Source organism: Onthophagus taurus, unplaced genomic scaffold (assembly GCF_036711975.1).
Source record: "Onthophagus taurus isolate NC unplaced genomic scaffold, IU_Otau_3.0 ScKx7SY_15, whole genome shotgun sequence".
Classification (NCBI taxonomy): Eukaryota; Metazoa; Arthropoda; class Insecta; order Coleoptera; family Scarabaeidae; genus Onthophagus; species Onthophagus taurus.
Genome location: NW_027248940.1, coordinates 1,671,979 through 1,690,454, shown reverse-complemented (window position 1 = coordinate 1,690,454; position 18,476 = coordinate 1,671,979). Strand labels below are relative to the sequence as shown.

The 18,476-nt window shown below is 30.7% G+C and overlaps 1 protein-coding gene and 1 long non-coding RNA gene across 2 annotated transcripts; one reads left to right on the top strand and one right to left on the bottom strand.

Moving 5' to 3' along the window:
- The first annotated feature begins 1,750 nt into the window (after positions 1–1,750).
- LOC139432409 (repetitive organellar protein-like) lies at positions 1,751–4,312 on the top strand. Its single transcript, XM_071200930.1, has one exon. It carries the CDS (start codon positions 1,751–1,753, stop codon positions 4,310–4,312), a length of 2,562 nt encoding a protein of 853 aa, XP_071057031.1.
- A 4,455-nt stretch (positions 4,313–8,767) lies between these two features.
- Positions 8,768–9,648, bottom strand: LOC139432461 (uncharacterized). The gene is made up of 4 exons (XR_011642225.1): positions 9,279–9,648; positions 9,137–9,226; positions 8,915–9,070; positions 8,768–8,851 (listed from the first exon to the last, which is right to left on the bottom strand). It is a non-coding gene; the product is annotated as an uncharacterized lncRNA (long non-coding RNA).
- Between the last annotated feature and the right edge of the window lie 8,828 nt (positions 9,649–18,476).

Sequence of the window (18,476 nt, the reverse complement as noted above, 5' to 3'; positions counted from 1 at the left end):
CCTCGTACATTAATTGTAAAATTCGTGTCATACGCCACCAGGCAGCTGATATGGTTGAACAAGAAAAATCTTAAAGGTAGCAAATTTTTTGTAACTGAATCTCTCACCAGAAAACGTATGGAATTGTATCAATCTGCCATGGATGCTGTGGGTCCGAAAAATACATGGACTAGAGATGGAAAAATTTTTGTAGTCAATTCAAGAAATAAGGCCGTGGTTATTAAAGGAATTCTAGAACTAGAGGAACTAGCAGTTGACAAGGGGAGGCGACATTCTGGTGTCAAAACGCGTTCTCAGCAGCTCCAAAGGGAAGTTTCCTGCTTGACTAAATAATAGATAAAACAAATTAATAAAAATATTTCTTTTTTTTTTTTTTCTTTTCTATAATTAAATAGGTCTTAATTTGGAAACAGTTGAGTCGTGGGTTTCGGGGGGGACCCGTCTCTCAAACTTATTATTTTGTTATTATTATTGTTGCTACTTTTTTATTATTGTTTTTACTCTTTTTACTTTAAAAGATGCATAAAGGGGAACCGGGATGGGCCCTTGTCGAGATACCCGATTCGATTGAAAGATTGTAAATGATTAAATTGTTTCTTTTTTTTTGTTGTTGCGGATTTGTGTTAGGATTGTAATCAAAAACTGATTTGTAATTAAGAGCATATTATCTCTCCTCTGCTTTTCTTTTCTCTTTTTTTTTCTCTGTTTTTCTTAGTTTTTTTCTCTTTTCTCTTCCTTTACTTGGGCGTGTTTTATTTTTATTTTTAAATTTGCCTACTGTATCTCAATATATAATTATGAAGATTGGTCATTTAAATGTGCGATCACTGCCTGCTCACTTTGCTGCTTTGAAGGATATCATAGTTAATGGTTCTTATGACATATTTGCCATCACTGAAACATGGATCTATTCTAATTCTAACCATTCACTCTTTTCTATAGATAACTACTGTCACAGTTTTGTGGGTCGAGAGGGACGAGCGGGCGGCGGTGTTGGTGTTGTTGTGAATCAAAATATTAAAAAAAAACTAATTATAAAAAGTGGGCTACGACTACTGTATTTTTATAATAAAAAAAATGATTAACGAAAAATATAAATAATATGAAAAAGTCAATATAAGATTGTAATTAATAAAATTGTTAATAAACATTATCATATTGAAGAAGTCGTATAATTTTCTGATAATTAACATCGACGAGAAAAAGAGTCTTAATAACTGGTGGCATATCGGTGGGATAGTCCGATCAGCACGAATTCCACAACAAGAGAAATTGTATCCTTGTTTCGATGTTGATTTGAAGAAAGCGAAGCTCAAGAAGCGGCAGCAACCGGAAGGAGAAGCAAAGATCACGGGATAACAGCGACCTAAAGGAGAAGCGAAGCTCACGTGACGACAGCAACCGGAAGGAGAAGCGAAGCTCAAAGGGCAACAACGACCGGAAAGGAAAGCGAAATTTGCAGAACAGCGACTGGACGGAGAAGCGGTGCTCACGGAGCAACAGCAACCGAAAGCAGAAACGTAGTTCAAATTAGAAAAGATAGAAATTCAACAGGAATTACAAATAGTAAGTAGCATTTGTTTTCACTTGAGATTTTGTGGTCTCATTGAAAGAGTTTTTATAACAAATAAACAACCAATTGCTATTATTTTGTAAGTTGGATCAGTTTAATCTAACTGTAAAGAAATTGTATTAATTTTACTATTAATTGAAATAAAAGGTTACGTTATTAGTCTGTATCAAAAATAAAATGAGTTCTGAGGCTGAATTTAGTATTTTCACGGTGCATGAGTTAAAATATATTTCACAGTTATTTGAATTACCTGAAAAGAAAAGAAAATTAGAAATAATTAAAGAAATAATAAATTCTAACTACACTGTAGATGAGGTTAAAATAGAAATAATGACTTGGACTGAAAATCCTCAAAAGGGTAGATTAGAAAAGATTGAAATAGAAAAAAAAGAAAAAGAAGAAAAAGAGAGAATTGAAAGATTAGAGATTGCTAAGTTAGATACTGAAGTAAAACTTGCACAGTTTAGGGTGCAAGGTATTTCTGAGAATTCTAATTTTAGTAATTCTAATATCAATAGTTTTAATATGAATAAGTATTTACAACCATTTAAAGATAACGGTGATATGAGTTTATTCCTGATCAACTTTGAACGGGTTTGTATTCAATTAAACTGCGGGAAAGAAACATGGCCACTGAGATTGACCAGTGTATTGTCACCGGCCGCAAATGAAGTTGTGGCTAGATTAAGCGAAGAAGATGCGAAGGATTATGATAAAGTTAGAGCCAGTTTATTAAAAAAATATCAGTTAACTTCTGAGGTCTTTAGGGCCAAATTTAGATATAGTAAAAAGAAATTTGATCAGAGTTATGCTGAATTTGCTTATCAATTGAAGAATAATTTTAAAGAATGGATTAAATGCGAAGGGATATGCAGTGATATAAATAAATTAATACAATTAATATGTTTAGAAAAGTTTTACAGTTCAATACCATCTGAAATGAGATTTTGGGTTGAAGATCACAATAAAACAAAATCAATTGAAGAAGCAGCGGAACAAGCAGATGTTTACATTTCGAAGAGGGGTCCTATTAATGATAGAAATGGATATAATAAATTTAAGCAGGAACATAAAACATCAACACAAAGGGAAACGAATCAGAATAATCCTTCCAATATGGAAACAGAAAGCGAAAGGAAAGGAGATAAGAGAAGTTTTGATAAACGAAGACCATTTAAATGTTATGCTTGTGGAGGAATAGGTCATTTTATAGGATCAAAAGAATGTCCTAATTTCAAAGAAAGCAAAGAAAATAAGCAAGTAGTAGCTACCTTAAATACTAAGAAAGAAGTTGAAGAATTATTTGCTCCATATACTTTAAAAGGGGAAATAAATGGTAAGGAAGTAAACATTTTGAGAGACAGTGCTGCGAGTTATGCTGTAGTACATAAAAACATTGTCAAAACAGAACATTATTCTGGGAAATATGTACATGTTAGAGGAGTACTGAATGAAGAAAGTGTGGCTTTACCAGTGGCTGTAGTAAAATTAAATTTACCAGAAATAGGAGAACTTGAAACAGAAGCTGCAGTTACAAGTAATTTGCCAAACGGATACTCGTATCTATTGTCAAATAGAACGTGGGAAATGTTCAGTAATGTGGATAATGTACAAAATGTATTTGCATTAACCCGATCAAAATCAAAAAAATTAAAATTAGAACAACAAAGTATTCCAGTAGAACAAAATCAGAAAAATGAAAAGCATAAAGAATTAAGAGAACAGGAAAATAAAGTAAATGAAAAGAATAAACAAAAGAAGGAAGAAAGTGTTTTAGAAGAAATGTTGATAATTCCTAAAGGAAAAACTGATTATGATGATATAACAAAGTTAAATCCTAATAAACTGAGGTTATTGCAGGGAGGAGACCCTACGTTGAAAGAATACTATGATAAAGCAGAAATTAAAGAAGACAAAAATGGTGTTAAATTTAAAATCTTAAATGGAATATTGCACCGAAGATTTGTAGACAAATTAGGAAGACACTATGAACAAGTAGTGGTACCAACAAGTTTACGAGGGAAGATAATGGATATTGCGCATGATAATATGTGGATGGGCCATCTAGGACATAAAATAGGACAAGGTTATAGAACTCCATCTGAAGCAAAAGTAGCTGCAATAAAAGAATTTCGACGACCGGTAACAAAAAAAGATATTAGAATCTTTTTAGGGATAACTGGATATTATAACCATTACATACCAAATTATGCAGAAATTGTTAGTCCTTTAACAGACGCTTTACGAAAAGGAGCCAAAAACAAGGTTGAATGGGATGAACAGAAGGAAAACGCATTTAATAATTTAAAACAAGAATTAACTAGTACTAAAGTGTTAAAAGCTCCCGATTATAAAAGAAAATTTATAGTACAAACTGATTGTTCAAAACGAGGAATGGGAGTTACTTTATCCCAACGTGATGACGAAAATAAAGAATACCCTATACTGTACTTAAGCAAAAAGGTAACTGAGAGAGAACAAGCTTACAGTGCAAGTGAGTTAGAATGTGCTGCATTAGTTTGGGCAGTGAATAAATTAAAACCGTACCTATATTTAACTCATTTTATTATTGAAACAGATCATTGTCCTCTGACTTGGTTAAAACAAATGAGTAATAAAAACGCTAGACTATTAAGATGGGCGCTTTCTTTACAAACGTTAGATTTTACGGTAGTTTATAAGCCTGGAAAAATGTGTGGCAACGTCGATTCGTTATCTCGTTATAATGTTGAGATGTAAGAGTTATTGTTTTGTGACTTAAATATTAGACGAATTTATCATGTTATTATTTGCCCAATGTTTTAATTAAGAGACCATAAAACCTTGAGTTGGGCAAATGCTTACTTGTGATGAGAATCAGCCTATTGGATGTCAGAAAAGTAGATTTCTACCATCAAAAGGCTGATTTCACCGGGCGCAAGTTGTTGTGAATCAAAATATTAAAAAAAAACTAATTATAAAAAGTGGGCTACGACTACTGTATTTTTATAATAAAAAAAATGATTAACGAAAAATATAAATAATATGAAAAAGTCAATATAAGATTGTAATTAATAAAATTGTTAATAAACATTATCATATTGAAGAAGTCGTATAATTTTCTGATAATTAACATCGACGAGAAAAAGAGTCTTAATAGTGTGTATGTAAGGGATACCTATAGTTATCAAATAATCTTTGACGAAATTCTTCCGTACGTTGAACAACTGTGGATAGAGGTGCGTTTTAAAAAACGATCGTTGACCCTTGGAGTTGTGTATAGACCTCAAGTAAGTATTTCAAATTTTTTAAGGAATTTTGAGGATTCGCTCTCTGTAATGCTGCCTCGCTCGGAGGAGTTAGTGTGTTTGGGTGACTTTAATATTGATGCTCATGACATATCCGGGGTGTACGGGTATAGTTATTTGCCTATTCTTGAAAATTTCAATCTCTGTCAGATTATTGATAATGCCACTCGTATTACTTCTACTTCAGCCACTGTAATTGATCATATTATAACTAATCAGGATGCAACTATCCAACAAAAGGGCGTTGTCCCATAGCTGATCACTCTCTAATTTTTGTAACATTAAAATTATTTGACACTCCGAAGTCCCAACCTCGTCTCATAAGCTACAGGGACTTTAAACAATTTGATAAAAACAGTTTTAATCGTGATCTTGCGGAAATACCTTGGCAGGAAATCCTGTGTTATAATAATGTAAATGATAAAATGACCTTTTTTAATACAAATGTTCTTACGCTTTTCGACATACATGCTCCTATTAAGGTCTCCTTGATGAGAAAAAATTACCGTCCCTGGGTTACTGACAATGTGAAGCTGCTTATGACGCTTCGTGATAATGCGTTTGCTAAATTTAAAAAAACAAAAAGTCCTGTTGATTTTACTTCTTATAAAGAACTTCGGAACTTTACTAATTTATCTATTCGGAGGGAAAAAAAAGCGTATCTTGAGCATATGCTGAGGGCGATGGGCATTGTTAATAGTAAACAGCGTTCTATTCCGGACTTTTTAGCGAGTGTTGATGCTATTAACGACTACTTCCAAACTTCTCAAATAGTTGCTACGGGTGATATGGACACTATTAATTATTATAACTTAAACATAGTACCTGGTGTTACTGAGAAGCTGACATTAACGCTTGCAACTAAAGAAGAGATTTATGACGTACTACTCAATCTCAAATCAAATGCTATTGGTACTGATGGTATTGGTATAAAGATGTTGTTGCTGTGTTGCCCGTTGATTTTGCCTTATATTTGTCATATAATTAACTATTGCATTCAGGGCTCTGTGTTTCCTGACTGTTGGAAAACTGCTCTAATTACGCCAATTCCAAAATCTAGCAATCCCAGCCAATTAAAAGATTTGAGACCGATTAGTATTTTGCCGGTTATATCTAAAATTCTGGAAAAAATTATTGCTAGAGCACTTAGATGAGTTCAATATTCTACCTATGCGGCAATCTGGCTTTCGTAAAGGATACAGCTGTACTGCTGCCCTATTGGATGTGACCGACGACATTGTTCGTGAGATTGATCAGAAAAATGTCACTATTTTAATTTTACTGGATTATTCAAAGGCTTTTGATACCGTTCATCATAAAACTCTTTTATCTATGCTTCATTACATTGGACTTTCTGATGATTCCATTTTGTTTTTCTGTAACTATTTAACTGGTCGTAAGCAAATGGTAGCTCTAAATGGCAACTTCTCTACTGAATGTGCTGTATCGTCTGGAGTTCCTCAGGGATCAGTTCTTGGTCCAATTCTCTATTTAATTTACACTTGCAATTTATATAATGTACTGAGAAGTTGTAAGGCTCACATGTATGCTGACGATACGCAACTTTACTATTCTTTTAACATCAATGACCTTGCTGATGCACAAAATTGTATAAATTCTGATTTAACAAGATTGGTTGAGGAATCTTCAAAACTTTGCCTTCAATTAAACCCGGATAAATCGTCGGTTATGGTCTTTGGGGGGCGGCGAGCCGTTGGAGAAGTCAAGGCATCTGTGGATCTAAAATTGAATGGCGTTAAGCTAAATATTACTGATGAGTCGCGAAACCTGGGAATCACTATTGATTCTACTCTTAGATTTCGTAAACATGTCGCTTCTCTTCTCCAGCGTGCTTATGCCACGTTGAAGCTACTATATGGCTAATCAGCGTCTGAGAGCGCAGCTTTGTGATGCATTTTTAATTATGGGGATGTTCTATATGGCTCCTGTTTAGATGTTGCCGAGTCGTTGCGTGTTCAACGTGTGCAAAATGCATGCTTACGCTTTATATTTGGCATTCGAAAGCGAGAAAAAATATCCCATACCTTAAACTGGGTTGGGTGGTTAAATATGTCTCGGCGTCGTAAATTGCACTCTGCTTGTTTCTATCGAAGAATTTTTTCAATCAAAAGCCTCCCTACTTGTTAAATAAATTGAGATACCGCTCTGACGTGCATAACATCAACATCCGTCGTCGTTCTTCCTTGTCTATACCCCAACATAGATTGCAAATTTTTGAACGATGTTTTTCATATAGTATACCTAATTTGATCAATAGCATTCCGACTGATATTAACAATAAATCTAAGAGTAGTTTTGAATTTTTTTACAAAGCATATCTTCTTCGGCAGCAGGGTGATTTAAGATAAATATATATAGTATGTATAAAACTATCCCTTCTTTCTTATCCTTCCTCTTCTATTTATTTTTCTTTTTCTTCTTTTTCTATTTCTTTTTTTTTCTATTTCTTTTTCGGCTCCTTCCTTTATTCTTCTTTTACTTTTACTTCTTTCTTACCTTATTGTGTTACTGTATGATCAGATTCTGTTTATATATATTTTCTATATTGATCAAGGGACCGATGAAAAACAATAACACCTGAGTCCATCAGGTGCATTGACTCGGTTTCCTTTGGTAAACCGCTATTATTTATGATTTAGTACTTCATTTTTTTTTATATAGTATAATTCATTTTTTTTTTACCTGATATTTTCTTTTGTAATTGTAAATTGTACTCTTTTTTTTTTTTTGGTTTCACCAATAAATATATTATTATTATTATTATTATAAAGCTATAGCAGATTTGAGATTAATAAATAACTGGCTAAATAGCGGTAAACTTATTTTAAATGATAGCAAGTCATATTTTGTGAGATTTACCATCAGAAAGGATACCACTAATAGCTTTTCTAGCCTTCCAATTCATGAAAATGATTGTTGTGTGGTCGATTGCAATTGTAAAAGGATTACATCTGTGCAAGTTGCTACTTATTTGGGTGTATTAATTGACAATCATTTGAGATGCAATGCTCATATTGCAAGGATGGTTGACAAGATTCGGCGTAGTACTTACATGTTCAAAAGATTACGTCATGTATGCGATTTCAAAACTATTAAGATATTTTATTTAGGAATTATACAATCAATCCTGCAATATGGCATATTGGCATGGGGCTCTGCAGCTGATTCTTACCTTCAGAAATTAATTACGTCTCAAAAAGGTGTTATAAAAATAATGATGCATAGACCCCGTACTTTCCCATCTTCGTTGTTGTTTGCTGAATGTTACTTATTTACTATTAAACAGTTATACACCTTAGCAATTATGAATAACATTCTAAAATCACCGGATTGGTTACTCTACTCGGATTGCATCCCAAAATCGTGCTGAGACATTACTCTTACCATTCCATTAAAATATATAATAAGTTTAGGGAATACCTAACAGCACAGAACCTTACGTTGGTGAAATACTTTTCAAAAAAATGGGTGAAATCACTTAATGATGGCGTGATAGATGGAATTTTTTCAATTATGGTTTAGTTCTTTCAATGTTGAATTGAGTGTTGTATAATTTGTTATCTTTGTTCACAGTAAGAATAATGTTTATGTTTCAATTTTTATTATTTTTTTTTTCTCGAAAGCCGCGTGCAAACTGATTTTTTTCAGTTTTTGCGGTTACCCCCATGCGCCATCTGCTTGGTACTGACCATAATAGAAATTAGTTATATGGCGTGTTACGGGAGTTTTTGTTTACCTTATATACATAGTGTTTACTATTAATTTCTCTATAATTTCTTTCTGTAAACTGGATACAAAGACAAATAAATAAATAAATAAATAAAAAATAAAATTAAACTTTCCCAACTTTTAATACGACATTTATTAGCTTTTTTAATGCGATTACATCACCACTAAACAAATCTCAAAATATCTTTTTCTGAGTGATCTTCAACAACCAATTGAAGAATATGTAAACGTTCTTGTAATCCTTAAAATAATTTCTTATTAATAATTTCTAATTATTTAAAAACAATCACCATGATTAACTTACATTTGTTGCAGCCGCGTGCGACATCTGCCCAAACATAGGTAACTCCACCGCGAGTTTTCTTTGGCTCATACACAGTAAAATTAAAATATCCTTTCTAGTTGAGACATCGGCTTCATACCAGTTTAAATCATAAACGGAATCCACCACACTCTCAGCCTATTATAAACAAAATGACTGCTTCAATATAATATGAGATATACAAAAAGAGTTAATTATACGTACAGCTGAACTTAATTTTTGTCCAAATGTGTGGAGTACAAATAATGCGAAAAAGTTGGGTATAAATACGAAAAAGCTTATTAAATTATTTCGCTAAAATTTTAATAATAATTAATTAGATTATGTGGTGATGAACCAAACAAACCATTGAAATATCGATTGAAGATAACGTTAGGGAAAGGAGAACGCAAAATTTTGTTGGGACCATGAAGATGTTGAAGAATTTGGTGGCAAATTGAAACATCTTGAAGATGTGTTGATGGTACAAAACGATGGGGCGAAGAATTTTAAAGTTTCTTTTCTTATTTCTTGTCAAATTTGTCTTACCAATAATCTCGTTGAGGTGTTTAATCCGTACCACGATTAAGATCATCGAATAACAATACAACAATATTACAAGCAACAAAACATTCAGCGTAACTTTAACGGAGTATATATGAAATAACAAAATCAACATTATTTCCCACCGATTTAAATCGTTGCGAGTGTAATATGGCATTACCAAAGAAAGCTTGTTATCCATCAACATAATAAATATAGCAGTAACAACATGCGCGAAAAGCAACCCTCCATAGTGACATAATTTTATGATAAATTTCAAGTTTCGTTCGAAAAACAAATTGTTTTGGGGTGCCCCAAATTCGGTAAAATCACTGAATACATTAATCATTTCATTTAATGAGTTACGTTTCTTCAATAATATCAAGTTAACAAGCATAAGGAGAAGTCCCATCGAAATAAACTCACCGTGAACTAAACAAGTCCCAAAATTAACTTGGTAGTCTGGAAGAAGACAAAAAAATCGAATCTAAAAAGTTAATTTCTTGATATATTTGTTACCTACTTTTAATTTCGATCATTAAAGGGTAACATCCCCACAAGAAGGTAATTAATATCAGAATTATTGGGCCAAATCCTCGAAGTCCTTGCGAAGTGGGCCAACATTGGTACTTACGAAAATTAGCTTCGAGGAGATAAAACCCGAGTGTTTTTGACATTTTGAATGAAAAGTAAAAGTAGGTAATCGACTAATAACTTCGTTGGGTTGTCAGAGAATTTATATGAATTTTTAGAGGGCGATGTAACGACCGGGTTAAGAAAACATGATGAAAAATGCATTGATGAGAATTGATTTTATATAAATGTTGTTATTCTTAATGATTTAAATAAATTAAAAATATTGGTTTTTCGAGGAAAGAATAATTAAAGAAGAAACTGTTAAATTACTTAAAAATATAATAATTTTTAAAAAATCATATCGGCCGTGTTTTTAGGAATTATGATGTGATGTGTGTGTTAAATTGAACCTTAAAGATTGTGGTTTATGATGTGATATAAAAACTATTAGGTAATATTATTGAAATTTGCAGAAAAAAATTGTTAAAGAAATTGTTAAATTTATGAATTAAAAATGTTACGAAAAGTTTAAAAAATCATATCGTCTGTGTTTATAAGAATTATGATATGATGTGTGTGAAATTGAAGCTTGAAGAATCTAGTTTATGATGTGATATAAAAACTATTAGGTGATATTATTGAAATTTCCAAGAAAAAGTTATTAAAAAAGAAATTGTTAAATTTATGAATTAAAAATGATACGAAATGTTCCAAAAATCATATCTACTGTGTTTATAAGAATTATGATATGATGTGTGTGTTAAATTGAAGCTTAAAGGTTCTAATTTAAGATATGATATAAAAACTATTAGGTGATATTATTGAAATTTCCAAGAAAAAGTTATTAAAAAAGAAATTGTTAAATTTATGAATTAAAAATGATACGAAATGTTCCAAAAATCATATCAACTGTGTTAATAAGAATTATAATATGATATATGTGTTAAATTGAAGCTGAAGGATTCTAATTGATGATATGATATTAAAACTATTAGGTAATATTATTGAAATTTCCAGAAAAAAATTATTAAATAAATTGTTAAATTTATGAATTGAAAATGATACGAAATGTTCACAAAATCATATCTACTGTGTTTATAAGAATTATGATATGATGTGTGTGTTAAATTGAAGCTTAAAGGTTCTAATTTAAGATATGATATAAAAACTATTAGGTGATATTATTGAAATTTCCAAGAAAAAGTTATTAAAAAAGAAATTGTTAAATTTATGAATTAAAAATGATACGAAATGTTTCAAAAATCATATCAACTGTGTTAATGAGAATTATGATATCATATATGTGTTAAATTGAAGCTGAAGGATTCTAATTGATGATATGATATTAAAACTATTAGGTAATATTATTGAAATTTCCAGAAAAAAATTATTAAAGAAATTGTTAAATTTATGAATTGAAAATGATACGAAATGTTCACAAAATCATATCTACTGTGTTTATAAGAATTATGATATGATGTGTGTGTTAAATTGAAGCTTAAAGGTTCTAATTTAAGATATGATATAAAAACTATTAGGTGATATTATTGAAATTTCCAAGAAAAAGTTATTAAAAAAGAAATTGTTAAATTTATGAATTAAAAATGATACGAAATGTTCCAAAAATCATATCAACTGTGTTAATAGGAATTATGATATGATATGTGTGTTAAATTGAAGCTTAAAGATTCTAGTTTAAGATATGATCTAAAAACTATTAGGTGATATTATTGAAATATCCAAGAAAAAGTTATTAAAAAAGAAATTGTTAAATTTATGAATTAAAAATGATACGAAATGTTCACAAAATCATATCTACTGTGTTTATAAGAATTATGATATGATGTGTGTGTTAAATTGAAGCTTAAAGGTTCTAATTTAAGATATGATATAAAAACTATTAGGTGATATTATTGAAATTTCCAAGAAAAAGTTATTAAAAAAGAAATTGTTAAATTTATGAATTAAAAATGATACGAAATGTTCCAAAAATCATATCAACTGTGTTAATAAGAATTATGATATGATGTGTGTGTTAAATTGAAGCTTAAAGGTTCTAATTTAAGATATGATCTAAAAACTATTAGGTGATATTATTGAAATATCCAAGAAAAAGTTATTAAAAAAGAAATTGTTAAATTTATGAATTAAAAATGATACGAAATGTTCACAAAATCATATCTACTGTGTTTATAAGAATTATGATATGATGTGTGTGTTAAATTGAAGCTTAAAGGTTCTAATTTAAGATATGATCTAAAAACTATTAGGTGATATTATTGAAATTTCCAAGAAAAAGTTATTAAAAAAGAAATTGTTAAATTTATGAATTAAAAATGATACGAAATGTTCCAAAAATCATATCAACTGTGTTAATAAGAATTATGATATGATGTGTGTGTTAAATTGAAGCTTAAAGGTTCTAATTTAAGATATGATCTAAAAACTATTAGGTGATATTATTGAAATATCCAAGAAAAAGTTATTAAAAAAGAAATTGTTAAATTTATGAATTAAAAATGATACGAAATGTTCACAAAATCATATCTACTGTGTTTATAAGAATTATGATATGATGTGTGTGTTAAATTGAAGCTTAAAGGTTCTAATTTAAGATATGATATAAAAACTATTAGGTGATATTATTGAAATTTCCAAGAAAAAGTTATTAAAAAAGAAATTGTTAAATTTATGAATTAAAAATGATACGAAATGTTTCAAAAATCATATCAACTGTGTTAATGAGAATTATGATATCATATATGTGTTAAATTGAAGCTGAAGGATTCTAATTGATGATATGATATTAAAACTATTAGGTAATATTATTGAAATTTCCAGAAAAAAATTATTAAAGAAATTGTTAAATTTATGAATTGAAAATGATACGAAATGTTCACAAAATCATATCTACTGTGTTTATAAGAATTATGATATGATGTGTGTGTTAAATTGAAGCTTAAAGGTTCTAATTTAAGATATGATCTAAAAACTATTAGGTGATATTATTGAAATATCCAAGAAAAAGTTATTAAAAAAGAAATTGTTAAATTTATGAATTAAAAATGATACGAAATGTTCACAAAATCATATCTACTGTGTTTATAAGAATTATGATATGATGTGTGTGTTAAATTGAAGCTTAAAGGTTCTAATTTAAGATATGATCTAAAAACTATTAGGTGATATTATTGAAATATCCAAGAAAAAGTTATTAAAAAAGAAATTGTTAAATTTATGAATTAAAAATGATACGAAATGTTCACAAAATCATATCTACTGTGTTTATAAGAATTATGATATGATGTGTGTGTTAAATTGAAGCTTAAAGGTTCTAATTTAAGATATGATCTAAAAACTATTAGGTGATATTATTGAAATTTCCAAGAAAAAGTTATTAAAAAAGAAATTGTTAAATTTATGAATTAAAAATGATACGAAATGTTCCAAAAATCATATCAACTGTGTTAATAAGAATTATGATATGATGTGTGTGTTAAATTGAAGCTTAAAGGTTCTAATTTAAGATATGATCTAAAAACTATTAGGTGATATTATTGAAATATCCAAGAAAAAGTTATTAAAAAAGAAATTGTTAAATTTATGAATTAAAAATGATACGAAATGTTCACAAAATCATATCTACTGTGTTTATAAGAATTATGATATGATGTGTGTGTTAAATTGAAGCTTAAAGGTTCTAATTTAAGATATGATATAAAAACTATTAGGTGATATTATTGAAATTTCCAAGAAAAAGTTATTAAAAAAGAAATTGTTAAATTTATGAATTAAAAATGATACGAAATGTTCCAAAAATCATATCAACTGTGTTAATAAGAATTATGATATGATGTGTGTGTTAAATTGAAGCTTAAAGGTTCTAATTTAAGATATGATCTAAAAACTATTAGGTGATATTATTGAAATATCCAAGAAAAAGTTATTAAAAAAGAAATTGTTAAATTTATGAATTAAAAATGATACGAAATGTTCACAAAATCATATCTACTGTGTTTATAAGAATTATGATATGATGTGTGTGTTAAATTGAAGCTTAAAGGTTCTAATTTAAGATATGATATAAAAACTATTAGGTGATATTATTGAAATTTCCAAGAAAAAGTTATTAAAAAAGAAATTGTTAAATTTATGAATTAAAAATGATACGAAATGTTTCAAAAATCATATCAACTGTGTTAATGAGAATTATGATATCATATATGTGTTAAATTGAAGCTGAAGGATTCTAATTGATGATATGATATTAAAACTATTAGGTAATATTATTGAAATTTCCAGAAAAAAATTATTAAATTTATGAATTGAAAATGATACGAAATGTTCACAAAATCATATCTACTGTGTTTATAAGAATTATGATATGATGTGTGTGTTAAATTGAAGCTGAAAGGTTCTAATTTAAGATATGATATAAAAACTATTAGGTGATATTATTGAAATTTCCAAGAAAAAGTTATTAAAAAAGAAATTGTTAAATTTATGAATTAAAAATGATACGAAATGTTCCAAAAATCATATCAACTGTGTTAATAAGAATTATAATATGATATATGTGTTAAATTGAAGCTGAAGGATTCTAATTGATGATATGATATTAAAACTATTAGGTAATATTATTGAAATTTCCAGAAAAAAATTATTAAAGAAATTGTTAAATTTATGAATTGAAAATGATACGAAATGTTCACAAAATCATATCTACTGTGTTTATAAGAATTATGATATGATGTGTGTGTTAAATTGAAGCTTAAAGGTTCTAATTTAAGATATGATATAAAAACTATTAGGTGATATTATTGAAATTTCCAAGAAAAAGTTATTAAAAAAGAAATTGTTAAATTTATGAATTAAAAATGATACGAAATGTTTCAAAAATCATATCAACTGTGTTAATGAGAATTATGATATCATATATGTGTTAAATTGAAGCTGAAGGATTCTAATTGATGATATGATATTAAAACTATTAGGTAATATTATTGAAATTTCCAGAAAAAAATTATTAAAGAAATTGTTAAATTTATGAATTGAAAATGATACGAAATGTTCACAAAATCATATCTACTGTGTTTATAAGAATTATGATATGATGTGTGTGTTAAATTGAAGCTTAAAGGTTCTAATTTAAGATATGATATAAAAACTATTAGGTGATATTATTGAAATTTCCAAGAAAAAGTTATTAAAAAAGAAATTGTTAAATTTATGAATTAAAAATGATACGAAACGTTTCAAAAATCATATCAACTGTGTTAATAGGAATTATGATATGATATGTGTGTTAAATTGAAGTTTAAAGATTCTAGTTTAAGATATGATATAAAAACTATTAGGTGATATTATTGAAATTTCCAAGAAAAAGTTATTAAAAAAGAAATTGTTAAATTTATGAATTAAAAATGATACGAAATGTTTCAAAAATCATATCAACTGTGTTAATAGGAATTATGATATGATATGTGTGTTAAATTGAAGCTTAAAGATTCTAGTTTAAGATATGATATAAAAACTATTAGGTGATATTATTGAAATTTCCAAGAAAAAGTTATTAAAAAAGAAATTGTTAAATTTATGAATTAAAAATGATACGAAATGTTCCAAAAATCATATCAACTGTGTTAATAAGAATTATAATATGATATATGTGTTAAATTGAAGCTGAAGGATTCTAATTGATGATATGATATTAAAACTATTAGGTAATATTATTGAAATTTCCAGAAAAAAATTATTAAAGAAATTGTTAAATTTATGAATTGAAAATGATACGAAATGTTCACAAAATCATATCTACTGTGTTTATAAGAATTATGATATGATGTGTGTGTTAAATTGAAGCTTAAAGATTCTAATTTATGAAGTGATATAAAAACTGTTAGATAATATTATTAAAATTTCCAGGAAAATATTATTAAAGACATTATTAAATTTATGAATTAAAATAATACGAAATTTTCCAAAAATCATATCGACTGTGTTTATAAGAATATAATATGATATATATTTATCACTTTCAAAAACGTCGGGAATTTTTTAAAAAGCGATTTATTGTTTGAAGTCAAGAGTGAAGCTCATTTTATTACATTAAAACGAAAACTTAATATAATTGATTATAAACGCGACTTATATACTATTTATTTTGCGGTGTCAGCATCTTATCGTTGTGGTCGCAGGTGTTTATCTTTTGCAGTGTCAGCATTTTTCTTATTGTTATGGCGTGTGTTAACTATATGTGTTAAATTGAAGCTTAAAGATTCTAGTTTATGATATGATATAAAAACTATTAGGTGATACTATTGAAATTTCCAGGAAAAAGTTATTAAACAAGAAATTGTTAAATTTATGAATTAAAAATGATACGACAAGTTCTAAAAATCATATCGACTGTGTTTATAGGAATTATAATATGATATGTGTGTTAAATTGAAGCGTAAAAATTCTGGTTTATGCTGTGATATAAAAAGTATTACGACGGCGGTCGAAGGACACCGTGCGGAATGGAGAAGGAACAGAAATGCTGAGATGGGTGGAGGAGAACGAATGGGAGATACTGAATGGGAATAAAGAGGAAGGAGAGGAAGGGGAGTATACTTACATCGGGGCGATGGGGACATCTGTGATTGATTATGTACTGGTGGATCAGGAAATGTGGGAGAGGGTGGAAAGGTTTAAAGTGGGAGAAGCGGTAGAGTCGGATCACCAACCGTTGGAGGTAGAGGTAAAGGAGGTGGACGGCAGAAGGCAAGCGGAAATGGGGAGCACGTTCATCAGGACAGACTAGTCGGAAGAAGGGGTAACATTCTACAGGAGAAACCTAGACACTTGGCAACAGAAGATACAAGAGATCAATGGTTTGGAAGAACTTATCCAGGTCGTGCGGGAGGCAACACTGAAAAGGGAGTGTGTACGTAGGGGGGCAGAGTAGGGAGGAATGACTGGTATGATGGCGAGTGCAAGAAGACGAAGATGGAGACGAGAAGGAGGTTGAGGCAGTGGAGACGGGGGAAGATAGGGGTGGATAGATATAGGGAGGCCAGGAGAGGATACAGAGAGTTATGCAGTAGAAAGAAAACAGAACTGAGGGAGAAGGAAGCGGCAGAGATTAGAGGGATAACAAAGGAAGGGGAGGTCTGGAGGTATCTGAAAAAGAGAAAGAAGGGTAGGGAGAGGATAACCAGCGAAATACACATGACAGAATGGAAGAGTTACTTTATGGGATTATTGGGAGGGGTTGAAACGAGGCTAACGGGTTTGGGAGGATATGAGGGAGATGGGGGAGAGGACATAGCAGAAGAGGAGATGGAAGCAGTGCTTAGGGGATTGAAGAAGGGAAAGGCGCCAGGGGAAGATGGCATCCAGAACGAGGCATGGTTGGAAGCATCAAGGGTGGTGAAAGTGAAGTTGTTGGAGGGGATGAATAGCGTATGGAGAGGGGGTGAGATTCCGGAAGGATGGAAAGTGGGGGTAATTTGCCCAGTATATAAAAAGGGTAATAAGGGAAGGGTAGAGAGCTATAGAGGAATTAACCTACTAGACTAGGCATACAAGGTATACACGTAGATACTGCTGGGAAGACTGGAGGAGGAGATGGAGTTGGGGGGAATTTTGCCGGATGGGCAGGCAGGCTTTCGGAAGGGAAGGGGAGCAATCGACAACGTGTACGTGTTGTAGCATCTGGCAGATAGAGAGCTGGATAAGAAGGGAGGGAAATTGTACGCCCTGTTTATAGATTTGAAAGCGGCTTTTGATAAGGTGGATAGGGGAAAGTTGTGGGAGGAGATGGGGAGGAGGGGGATCACGGAACACCTAATTGCGAGAATGAAGGAAATATACATGGAAACTATGGGATGTCCGCTGAGCCCAAGTCTGTTTGCACTGTATACGACGGACCTGGAGGATAGATTGGGGAAGGGGCAAATGGGAGGGTTGGTGGTGGGTGGTAAGCGGCGGAGATGAAAGATATGATAAAGACATTGGAAAGATATTTTAGGGGGAAGGGGCTGGAAGTGAATGTGGGAAGACAAAGATGATAAAGTTTTGTAAGGGGGGGAGAAAAAGAACAGAAAACTGGAGATGGGAGGGAAAAGAGATCGAGGAGGTTAGGGAGTATACCTACTTGGGGTATGTGTTCAGGGAGGACAACAGGGAGGGGTCGCATGTGATAGCTATTGCAAAAAAGGCGAATAAGGTGATGGGACAAGTATGGGGTTGGGGGAAGAGAGTCTTTGGAAGGAATGTGGCAGCGAGGAAGATTATGTTTGAAGGTCTGGTTAGCAGTGTGATGATGTATGGAGCAGAGGTATGGGGATGGAGAGAGCAGGCAATGCTGGAGGACGTGCAAGCTAGATACTGGAGATAGGTGCTTGAGGTGGCGAGAGAAACACCGGGGTATATAGTGAGGGAAGACGTAAAGGTGGATAAA

Excerpts from the sequence above, each read along its gene's own strand:
- LOC139432409 (XM_071200930.1), top strand. The coding sequence starts at position 1,751 with ATGAGTTCTGAGGCTGAATTTAGTATTTTCACGGTGCATGAGTTAAAA.